This window comes from Clupea harengus, chromosome 23 (assembly GCF_900700415.2).
Source record: "Clupea harengus chromosome 23, Ch_v2.0.2, whole genome shotgun sequence".
Classification (NCBI taxonomy): domain Eukaryota; kingdom Metazoa; phylum Chordata; class Actinopteri; order Clupeiformes; family Clupeidae; genus Clupea; species Clupea harengus.
This window is the reverse complement of record NC_045174.1, coordinates 12,009,290-12,021,409: the sequence shown is the minus strand read 5'-3', so window position 1 is coordinate 12,021,409 and position 12,120 is coordinate 12,009,290. Positions and strand designations below refer to the sequence as shown.

Genomic DNA, 12,120 nt, shown 5'->3' with positions numbered 1-12,120 from the left:
TTCCCGAGGGGATTATGACATGAAAGGATGCTGCCTCAAAGCATCTGGCCGGCTGCTTGTTTTCTGGTCAAGATACTAAATGGGGGAGGATCGTATTTCTAAACCCCCCAGTGGGCCCACTTCCTTTTATGGAACCAGGAACTAGTGCTTTGGTCAGATTATGGTACACATTCCCATATATGCTCTCGTGCACGAGGCCAGTGTTGTGAGGTGTCCATGGAAAATGTTAAAGGGAAGGTCACTAGTGGGTTTTGTCATCGGTAGATCTGTCATGACAATTGTGTGTGGGCGCAGTTGTGAAACAGTCGCAAACATCCAAACAGAGAGCAGGCTTATCACAGAAACTTTGACAAAAGTATATGCAAACTGGCTCTTCAACATTCTTCTAATCGACACAACACACAACAGGATCCAGCACGACATCAGACCATCCAGTCGGTTGGATTGAATGTATTGTTTTTCTCTATCATATTCAAGATTCCCTCTTGCATTTAAAGCCTCCAATCTCTCCCTGGAAGACCAGTTTGCTAGGCTGAGGTAATTGGTTATTGAGAGGCTGATTACCTGCCACTGCCAGGTGAGCTGCAGGTTGCCACAGCCACTGTCTGTCTGAGGGTTTTGTCTGCATGGCTTCTCTCACTCACACGCTCTTTCTCTCTCTCTCTCTCACACCCTCTTTCTCTCTCTCTCTCTCTCTCTCTCTCTCTCTCTCTCTCAGTTGCTCGCTCTTACCCAGCCAGTGTTGTAGCTGGGAGGCTGGTCATGCAGATTCAGAGCTGATAAAACTGAAGCTATTTCCTGTGGCTGCACTCAGAGCAGGATATTTCAATGAGAGACACACAACTCAGAGCTCAAAGTGAAAGAGCTTAAGACAGGGAGAAAGCAGGAGAGAAGAGGACAGCTGGACATTTGTGGGAAAGAAAAGACAACTGGGTCAACATGGATAATGAAATGACATTTTAGAAGTCTTCTCTCCTTTTTCTTCTGTGGTGGTTTTCGAGCAAGAGGGTCCCCAAAGATGGCCTCACACAACAGAGGTCTGAAGAAAACATTTGTTTCCACTTTCAGCTTGGACCTGAAGCGTACACGCTCTCCACAGGTGATCACAGTTGATGTTGGTAAAAGGTTAGAGAATGGAATTACAGAGAAAAACAGAACTTTGACGGACCATGAACAGGAAAAATCCACTGCAGGTAAGGACACTGGACTTACTTACTGGAGGTATTTTGTGTTGGGTGTAGGGTTTGGCTAAGTAGTCTCCCACTTAGTCATATGTGTAGTGCTTCACTGAGGTTCTCATTTCTGCATTCCAGAGAAATGCTTGTCTCTCGAGACAACAATGACAGGAAGCCTATGCAGACAGATCTGAGTGCACTTGAAGGCGTTAAAGCAAAATAGGTTGTAGTCACATCCCTGCTACATTGTTAGGCGAGGAGGAGATGTCAACAAGGCCCATATGTAGGCATTCATTCATTGGCATTACTTTTTGATGTGACTGGGGCTCCTTTTCTCAAAGCTCCACACACAATTCACAAGGCCATCATCAAGGCCCAGATGTGGGATCATTGGCATTATATTTTTGTGTGACTGTGAACTGTGTGTGGAGTTTTGAGAAAATGAGCCCCTAAGCCACACGCTCATTATCATCTCTTGCATCCATCTCCTGCTCCGTATACCAGACATCATACATGTTATCATCCATCTCCTGCTCCGCGTAGCAGACATCATACATGTTATCATCCATCTACTGCTCCATATACCAGACAGAATACATGTTATCATCCATCTCCTGCTCCGTGTACCAGAAATCATACATGTTATCATCCATCTCCTGCTCCGTGTACTGACAGCATACATGTTATCCACGTGCCTGGATTGCTGTATTAGCCGACTACACTCTGCCATTCTTAATCAAAAGCAATTTATCTTCAGTGGCTTCTGCCTTAAGGGACATGTATTGAGAAATGTTGAATCATTCTGTGACAGAGTGCCGTCACTACACTTGAGTATGTGCTCTGACTGCCATACCAACAAGCCTGGCTCTTTGGCGTTGCGTTCAGAGTACATGTTTGGCACCCTGTAGACCTGGGTTCAAGTCCGGGTGGGGTGACTATGCTCTCCCTTCGCTACACGTTCCAACTGTTATTTGAAAAACACATTCTAAATTCACGCAAATACTAGTTCAGATACATACTTCAGTTCTCTGCACTCGTTTTAAAAACCTTCAAACTGATTGTTGTGAAAGTCGATGTGACTACAGGCATTGCAAAGGCATTCAGGTGTGTCTAGTTGACAGACACAGTCTGTTCTAAACCCTTCTTTCTCTGACATAATTCCTATTCATGCTATTTACAGTGTACTCAGGGACCACTTCTCAGTAATCTATTCTAATCGTTTCCTGACTTGCTTTTACTTCCAGTCATGTCATCTGCTCACATATACATTTCCTCGTTCCGTAAATATATATTCTCTGCTCTCCCAAACAAAAGAAAAATATTGACATTCTTTTTTTTGTGTGTTTTGTGTTTGTATATTCTGTTGTATGTTTGTTCTCTTAATTGTAAACACTAAACCAGACTCAAAACCTGGATGTACATCTGGGGCGCACCAAAACAAGGTCCAAAGACAGCAGCAGCAGCCAGAGGTAAAACACATGTTCAACAGACCGCTGGCGGCAGCTTCAAAGAGTCCGACCAGGGAACAGAGGGAGAGAGGTAAAGACTAGCAGTGAGCTACTACACGATCTGATTTTAAAGGGTTGCTATAGTATGACCTCATGAGGGTGTCTTAATTTCTGCATGTTTCCCTTTTGAAAGCAACACAAGGTGCACTCCCTAACAAAAATGCATATTGTAGATCTTCAATAAATAATCCCAATCACACTTATCACTGATAAATATGTAAATTCCTGGTCAGTAAGGTGCTCTGATGCCTGAGAAATGGGATGTTAGTTGATATGAGTTTTTAAGTGCAGACCATTCCTTGAAATAAACTGTGTCCACTAATTTCAGCTCCACCAATTAACTCCATGCCCCTCCCATCAGATCCATTGTCATTTGAATTCACCATGTGACCACGTTGCTTGTCATAAATGTGATTAACCCAGCTGGGTCTTTTGTTTCAACCACCGGTTTTTCTAGTTGTCTGCCCCAAGACAAGAGCCAGTGTCAGCACAGGTGAGTTTTAGCTTGATGTTTGTTTTGTTTTCCTGTGAGACCTCAAAAACACTTTAATGAGACTGCCTGACAAGTTACCTCCGTTTGGATTTTGAATCAAAATCTGATTTTTATTTTATATTTTTTTTATGTTTGTGTGTACCCATTTAATACTTTTAAAGAAACATTCTCCTTCCAACTTGAGACAAATTAACTATCTTTTTAGACGGCAGTTAAGAGCAGCTGGGTAGGGTAATACGTCCACACCTGAAATATCACAGTTATCACAGCGAACATTACCATAGTGACACAATTGACTTGATGATTGGACCAATGAAAATCACTCCTTCTCCCTCTCAGAACCTGCAGTGACGTTCCAAGACCCCCCTGAGCACGTGGAGGTGCGTGTGGGAGAGACCGCTAGTCTGAGCTGCTCCTACAGCTCTCTGGACCCTGTGGCCTCCTGCTGGATCCACAACAGAGAACAGGTCTGGAGACAGACATACATACATTCATTCATTCATTCATTCATTCACTCATTTACCCCTAACTACTTAAGTGGCATATAAATAAGCACCTGTGACCCGCCACCTAGATGCTAGTGTTTGTTTGAGTGTTGTGCTTGTTTGATGTTCGTGTCCGTGTACAGTGTATATATATGTTCGTTATCCGCACCACTCGGGTTAAAATAATCACACAATTTCAATGTCTTGTCTCATAAATGTTCCGTTTATTTAGTTTAAAAAGCATACATCATATTGTCATATTTCATACCGTTTGTCTTCCGTTGTCTAGTGATTTGTTTGTTTAATGAATCTTTCGCTTGTATACGATTTTTAAAATGTGATAACTTCCGGGTTAACCCGAGTTATGTTTAATAATGGCTGATTTATGATGTGTCGGCTATGCCGTCACCAAGCCCTAGTACTTCGTGTACGTTTTTCCCAGCTGTATGGGACTTTTGTGGCTGCTAGGAGACAAATGTTTCAGGCAGCATTTAGACGTGCACGTTGGAATGCGTTGCGCCAACGGATGGCGGAGGAGGAGTCTGGCGCGTGGGGTTCTGTTGATACCAGAGACGTTATAGTGAGATTGACAGGTCAACAAACCAATCACGCCACTAGCAAGCTGCTTACCTTGTAAGCAGTAGCATGCTAACATTAGGTAGGGTGCTCACACACCCCGCAAATCCTATCAGACTTATTTTTCAGTTTCAATAAAGGGGTTTTTACATTGTACAGTGTCTATTTCTCGGTGACTTTAAAAAAATCTGAGCAAAAAAAAGTCAAACAAACAACTTTTAGGTACAAATACGACCATCTACGGAGTTTGGTCGCCATCTTTTTTTTTTGTTGAGCTTGCCGCGTTTTAGACGTAAGCATATACGGGATCTGATTGGCTAGCGCCTGTGCTGTCAGTTATGCATGAAAGGCAATTTGATTGCCTGACGCATGCATTGCCTCACGAAAAGTTTAACATTCTTCAACTCTTGCTGCAAGCAAAGCATGAAACGCAACGCACGGGAACCCAACGGAGCCATAATTCAGTTCGGCAAAGGATGACGTCACCCCATTCAAAGTGAATGGAGATCCGTCAACCCTGACGGATCAACGCATTCCAACGGAAGCGTGTGAATGCTCTGTCAGTATGGCTGCTGTGAGCCACAGGTGTTGGTGCCTGCCTATGACACACCTGCAATCAATAATTGGCATGAGCCAATTGTAGGCTAGTCTCAAGGCTACTTAAACTTGCCTATTTCTTTGTGTCGAGAGAGTTGCCATGTTAATAGGACGTAAGTCTTACGAGCTCTCTCATGGACTAGTTAATGTGGTCCTTTTAATTGACTAGTCGAAGTCTGTGCATATTTATGTGTGACTTATGTCAATTGTTTTTCCTAATTGAAAAGTTTTATTATTTATTTATTTAGTATTTTATTGTTTTACTGCCTTATTGGCCTTATTTGGATAAATAAAAACTCCATCTTCTTAACAATCTTTAACCTCCTGAGTCCTCCATTGAGTTTACATCTTGCTCCAAGCGCAAAAGCTGTCCCGACCTTTAACATTTGGTGGCAGTGGTGGGATCGAGTGGCTCAAGGAGTTGACCAGGAGAAGAGCACGTATCTGAAACGTGAGATGTCTGTGTGCGTGAAGCGCATGGGTGCGCTTCCCGAAGGTGAGGGCAGTGTGACGATGTGATCGTCCCTACAGATGAATATGTGCTCTGGCTGCCATGCCATTGAGCCGGGCTCTTTGGTGTGGCGGTCAGAGCGCATGTTTGGCACCCTGTAGACCCAGGTTCAAGTCCGGGTGGGGTGACCACGCTCTCCCTTCGCTACAGTCCCCTTGTAATGCCCACTGAAAGGCATTACGCTGCATGATTGTAGCTTGAGTGTGACCTGATGCCGTCTGTCTGACAGGCTGTGGTGAGTGAGGATCGATCCTGTGTGAAGAGTGAACAGCAGAGCAGCAGTCTCCAGATCTCTGATGTTAGGCCTGAGGATGCAGGAAGTTACACACTCTATGTGAGAAACCGGAGAGGGTTCACACAGCACACAATCCAGCTCAGTGTCATAGGTGAGGCTTTTCTTGGATCCTGCTTGTCAATGGCCCTTGGCCATTGTTCAACACAACAAAAGGGTATTGACATTTGAGACGTGGGGCCAGTACAGCTCTGTCAAACCATCTAAGGTCTGATGGCTACCCTTTCAGCTATGTATATGTAAATAGTTTACTTCAAAATTCTCATATCCGGCCTGGGTTGTGGTGTCCTCGGTCAATGATCCTTGTTTTTTTTTTTTTCCCTCTTCTGGTTTTACTCTTTTCTCCTCCTAATTGGTCTCTCCAGACCGGCCCCATCCTCCAGCCTCCAGCCCGTTCGTGTCCCAGCTGACCTCTCGCTCTCTCGTGCTGTCTTGGTCTGGCTCGAGCTACGACGGCGGCTCTGCTGTAACCGGCTACGTGGTGGAGCTGAAGCAGGTGGGCCCAGGGGAGCCTGGAGACTGGACTGAGCTGACGAGCCGGTGTCAGAACACTACCTATCGAGTGCGCACCGGCCTTGACCAATCTGGGGAGTACCGCTTCCGCGTGCGGGCCTACAACCCTGTGGGAGTTAGTGACCCCAGTGAGGAGTCAGATTGCATCAGGATGGAAACACAAGGCAAGACATTAGCGGTGTTTACATTGCAGTTTCCTAATGCATATTCTGTTCATTAGTATTATGTCGAGTTAAGCTGTATATGCTGTATAAAGTCATTAATGTTGATGTAATGTTTCTTTCACCTCTAAAGATGGTCCACAGGAGGAGTCTTATGTGGATGTGGTCATCGACACCAAACACACTGTGAAAGACTATTACAATGTTCATGAGCGACTGGGAGTGTGAGTATATTGCCTATGTCAGTCTTGTTTGCTCACAGCAATAACCAATTATATGATTTAACATCCTCTATCAATTGTTCCTTAGTGGGAAGTTTGGACAGGTGTTCCGGCTTGTACACAAAGAGACTGGCCGGGTAAGTGCTGGGAAGTTCTACAAAGGACGTGGATCCAGAGAGAAGGCAGCGGCCCGAAAGGAAATTGAACTGATGAATGAGCTGCATCATCCAAAACTTGTGCAGTGCCTGGGAGCTTTTGACAGGCGCTCTGAGATTGTTATGATCATGGAATAGTGAGTGGATAATTTGTTCTCGTGCACTTTTTACGTTTATTTTCTTTCTTTGGTGTGGAAAGAAGAGAGGGTTTAACTTATCGAGCCTCTTGCTGCCAATTATGTGGTTGCTAAACCCTATGAAGAGCTGCATGTATGAAAACAGAACCGTGTCAAGAGCTACAGTAATGATGTAGGCCTATAGTGTGATTTGTGGTGATAATGCAGTCTGGCCTTGGGTTTGAAGTTGCTCAGGTACATACTCAAAAATGACTTGCAGTTTATGCTAATGATTAGCATCCAGAGACATTCAGCATGGTGTCAATGTTCATGTCTGCAGTATCGCTGGTGGAGAGCTGTTTGAGCGCATCATGGATGACAACTTTGAGTACACCGAGCCCATCAGTGTGCGCTACATGCAGCAGATTCTGGAGGGGATCCAGTATATCCACAAGAAGAGCATCGTCCACCTGGACCTCAAACCTGAGAACATTGTGTGCGTCAACACCACTGGCACCCTCATAAAGATCATTGACTTTGGGCTCGCCAACAAACTGGGTAAGGCTGTGCATCTCACTGTGTAAAAGGGGTCTGCATCCCAAGTCATGTGAATTTTATCAGAACTTTTCTTCTGGTGTTTAATTTTTACAAAGCATATGCTGGTGAATCTACCTCACTTTTACACCAATGGTTTGAATTATTTCAACCTCATCTGTAATGACTAACTATATGGTGCACATGGACTGTGATCTGTGTGGCTGGCTTCTGTATGAGAATCCACACAACTGATCTCTTTAATAAAGGATAAAGTTGGGATTCAAGTTTTATGTTGACAAATGCAGTGCTATACTGTAGCTTCTGTCCTTTTGACCCATTTTATAGCGTGTGGTGTTCATAATATCAAGCTCATTAGATCAATTCTGTAAGACCAATATATGCATGCTCTTGCTCATGTTCCACCTTTTGTACACGTGGAATTGCATTTGTGTAATCTTGGTGCTCATTTGCCTTGTCATTCTGACTGAATAATACAAGTAAAGAGATATTATCTGTGAGCTTTGTTTGCATGAACAGGAAGGGGTTGGTCACATGGTAGGCCACATAGTGGCACATGTTAAAGCAGGACGGAGGCAGCACTAAAGGTCTATGTGGGTGCTGTGGTTGGATGACTCATGCTCATGTACAGACATCCCCCTGAGGGGAGCAACACCTCGACTTGTGTAAAGCGCTCTATATTTACAGTGCAGCAGTCACACACTGTGCTGATGGTCGGCAAGTGTGATCACACCATGTGACTCTCTGATCACACCATCAGAGTCTCCTCAAAACTGCAAAAATCATGCACTCTGAAAAGGTTTGCTGCGATGGTGCTGTCCATGACCACAACTTGATATGTTTAAATTGTGAGCGTTCACTGTTCACTGAATGTTCGAGTTGTCCACCACCTCTTAACACATGTCTGATTCTTCTTTCTGGGTGCTTGAGGGGGGGGGGGGGGGGGGGGGGGGATGCAGACTTATTTAACCACTGTGCCTGAAAGCTGTGGCTGTTTCCCTCCAGATCCGCACAACCCATTGATGGTGATGCATGGGACCCCGGAGTTTGTGGCACCAGAAGTGATCAGCTATGAGCCTGTGTGTCCGGCCACGGACATGTGGAGCATTGGAGTCATCTGTTACATCCTGTGAGCCCGAAATCTAACATTGTGTTTACTCAGTAAATAACCACTTATATATAAACATCGTCAGTCAGTTCAATTTGAGAGGGAAGCAATGTAAGGTAGGTTTAGTCAAGCACGGCTGCCACCTGCTGTTGAAAATGAGCATAAGTGCTCAAAAACTGAGGAAAAGTGCTAAAATACTGATATGCCCCCTAAGCATCGTCTCCTTCCTCCAGCCCTGTACACTTTTGTCATTTCTCTCCTCTTCCCCTCACTTGTTTACCCTCCTTTATTGTTTCATCTAGGCTGAGTGGGGTCTCTCCCTTCCAGGGGAACAGTGATGCCGAGACGCTGGCATCGGTGACCGCAGCCTGCTGGGAATTTGACCCTGAGAGCTTCGAAGAAATCACAGATGACGCCAAAGATTTCATCCACTCCCTGCTTAAAAAGGACAAGCGGTCAGTGCTGCAGTCATTAGACATTCTATCTGTAGACACAAACTGTAGCTGAGTAGCAGCTAGCTCGGTTTGCTAATGTACATTTACTTGCAGTGCGAGAATGTCTTGTGAAGAAGCTCTGGCTCACTCCTGGATGGCGTCTTTCGCTACACCAGAGCAACGTACAACCAAATCCCTCAACAAGGGCAAGATGAGGAGGTTTCTGGCTAAACGAAAATGGAAGGTAGGAGGAAGTACTATTTAATGTGTTTGGTATATTCAAAAGCCCCCTTGAAATTAAAAATGAGCTGCCAGTATAGAAGTATGTCTATCTATTTAAATAAATAGACTGTTTTTAATTGCTTAAATACATTCTATGCTTTTACATCTAACCACAGAAAGCTGGGAAGGCGGTGCTGGCACTGACGAGGATGGCCTTTCTTTCCAGTAAATCAGATGGACCAGACTCCCCAAACTCTTCTGTTGATGGTAAGATGCATGTGCGTCTGCCCTGTTCCTCTGAAAAGGCATAAGCAGGAGTAGTGTATTAATACAACTACATCCCTGAACCATTGCACATTGTGTTCCTATACCAGTTCTTGCACATACAATTTGTCATAATCGATTTCTCACTGGCTAAGGTAGCTGCTTGTGTGGTGTATAGTTTAATAAGGTCTTGATCAGTAGCTCATATACCGTAATTTCCGGACTATAAGCCGCTACTTTTTTCCCACGCTTTGAACCTCGCGGCTTAAACAACGACGCGGCTAATTTATGGATTATGATACCTGTGACTGTATACGGTGGCTTTGTGGAGCTAGGATGCTAGCATGGATGCAGCCGCATGGATGCTTAGCTCCACGCGATTTATCAGTATCTCAATAACTTAACTAATGTCAAAATAACCACAGTCTACCGGCGTAGACAGAACACAACTCAAAACAGTTTACAACAATACAAATCCAGTCTTTTCAAGTTCTTTAGCTCACTGGTTTCAAACTAGCGTCTTTCTTCTATCTCACTGTCTTCAATCTAACGTTCTAGCTTCTGATTGACTCTTGCAACTGTGCTCTCTTAAAGCAACAGTGCACTTATCGTAACTGGCAAAACTAATAATATGCATCACTATTGTATTACTTTTGATATTCATTTTAGCCTGTGTAAAGTTAATTTGTTTCAATGTACCGGTAGGCACCTGCGGCTTATAGACATGTGCGGCTTATTTATGTTAAAAATATTTTTTTTTTTTAAATTCAGTGGGTGAGGCTTATATTCAGGTGCGCTCAATAGTCCGGAAATTACGGTAGTACTGAAGTAGGGACCACAAATAGGTGGAATGTTATGCTACAGGTGAATTTTAATTATTTGATTTCTGAAATCTTAATTTATTCATCTCTGTAAATGGCTATTTCCTTTTTTTTTTGGTTCAGTCAAGAAGAGTAACATGTTTTGATCCTTGATGTTATCCATTAAAGCCCCATTATGTGAATTGGTGTATTTTGCTACCGAGTTCCCCCTAAAGTTGCGGAGTGTAGCTCACTTTTACACCACTGTAATAAATCCAAATTGTTTCAAGACCCCCTAATGGACAGCGCTTTGTTGATGAGCTGAAGGATATGGAACCCGGCAAAGACAATGGTAAAAGCCAAAGAAGCGTAATATTACAGGATTTTACACAAAACATAACATGGTTTTGACACACTTGAGGATTTGATGGGCAATCATTTACCTTTTAAAAGGTACAATGATCAACTCACTCGTTAGATCCAGAGATGTCAACACATTCTCCTGACTTTATATCCATAACTTGGTATTACTAAAATAGAGCCAGTTTTTTTTTTTTTCTTTAAATAAAGAGTTTCCTTTTTTGTGCCATCTAAACCATTCCCTATAACTTCAGATTTTGTGGATTTTCTACTAGGCCAGTCTGCTTAACTTTCCAGACGGTTAAACTTGTAACAACGGTCTTTTTCATACACCCAGTGCACAGTAGAGTCCCTAGCACTTTCTATCTGTTTTTGTTCTTTTAGAGCTGAGCCCCAAGGCAGAGAAAGCCGTCCAGTCTCTGGAGAAGAGCCTGCGGAGTGAGCCACGCTTCCGCTGTGTCCTGAGCGACACAACCCAGCCCAAAGGCTCCACGGTCCGCCTCGTCTGCCATATCCAAGGTACAGAACCCCAAACATGCAGAATCACTTAACGCAGCCATGTGCAAAGCATCAGGGCAGACGTTAGCTTGAGCTGGATCACATGAGCCATTTCATGATGGGGAAACATGAGTCAAGACTAATCAATCCAATTAACTCACCATGCCTGAGTGGGGAAGGGGCTGAATCCACGCATACCTGAGATGCAGTGGACTGATCTGCAGCAGCCTGTTCTGATTTAAGTAAGTTGACTTTCTGCTTTACTATGATGTTGACATTCTATTCACAGGGTACCCTGATCCAGAGGTGGTGTGGCTGCAGAATGAAGATCAGGTGCAGGAAACGCAGCGGGTTCAGATCGAGTACGAGGAAGACGGCACCTGCATGCTCATTCTGTCAGACGTGGAACCACAGGACTCTGGGATCTACAAGTGTCGTGCCACTAACAGCCTGGGGGAGGCGCTGTGTTCGGCCCATCTCAAAGTGGAGCTGTAGAGGGCAGTGTTCTCCAACACCGTTCCTGAAAAGGGAGCACCCAGCTGTCCACAAATGCAGACAGACTCCCAAAGGCTAGGAAGGTGTTGTGACTAAATCAGTCTTCACACAGTTCATATTGTGGCTTAAACGGGAACTGAAGGAAGAACATGGAACCACCATGCATTTTAGTACAGGTACATTTGTAACTGTATAATGATAGATACCGTTTTAAACATAGGCTAAACACATCACCACTGTTTTAAACATAGGTTAAGGGTTGTGCTGGGATTTGAGGGAAAATGTTATGTAATGAGTTATTTGACGTCCACATTTCTACACACCTCTCAGTTTAGAGTGTCACAACCACAGATGCATGGGGAGCACTAAAACTATGTATTTTTATATAAATTAACTTGTTCGTTCAGTATTGTATCAGAGGAATTTTTTATATTTGTCAAGACTACATGTTAAATTGTAACTGCAGTGTTTTTTTTATATGAAGCCTTATAAGTGCACTTCTGAGTATTTTAGCAGAACAAATAAAAATAAACAAAGAGCATTTCAAATGGGCAGTTTGGTGTATCTGAAGGAGATCTCTT

The 12,120-nt window shown here is 43.8% G+C and overlaps 1 protein-coding gene across 1 annotated transcript; it reads left to right on the top strand.

The window, feature by feature from the left end:
* Positions 1–742: 742 nt before the first annotated feature.
* On the top strand, positions 743–12,087 carry LOC105905378 (myosin light chain kinase, smooth muscle-like). Its single transcript, XM_012833377.3, has 15 exons — positions 743–1,193; positions 2,577–2,714; positions 3,141–3,176; positions 3,516–3,643; positions 5,575–5,731; positions 6,003–6,314; positions 6,445–6,535; positions 6,621–6,824; positions 7,144–7,361; positions 8,364–8,487; positions 8,769–8,921; positions 9,015–9,144; positions 9,299–9,389; positions 10,931–11,065; positions 11,334–12,087. Exons 1-15 carry the CDS (start codon positions 1,019–1,021, stop codon positions 11,537–11,539), a joined length of 2,298 nt encoding a protein of 765 aa, XP_012688831.2. The 5' UTR covers positions 743–1,018; the 3' UTR covers positions 11,540–12,087.
* Positions 12,088–12,120: the final 33 nt, after the last annotated feature.

Coding starts and splice junctions, on each gene's coding strand:
- LOC105905378 (XM_012833377.3), top strand. CDS start 1,019: ATGGCCTCACACAACAGAGGTCTGAAGAAAACATTTGTTTCCACTTTC. Junction 6,536..6,620: donor GTTCATGAGCGACTGGGAGT/GTGAGTATATTG, acceptor ATTGTTCCTTAG/TGGGAAGTTTGGACAGGTGT. Junction 9,145..9,298: donor TGGCTAAACGAAAATGGAAG/GTAGGAGGAAGT, acceptor ATCTAACCACAG/AAAGCTGGGAAGGCGGTGCT.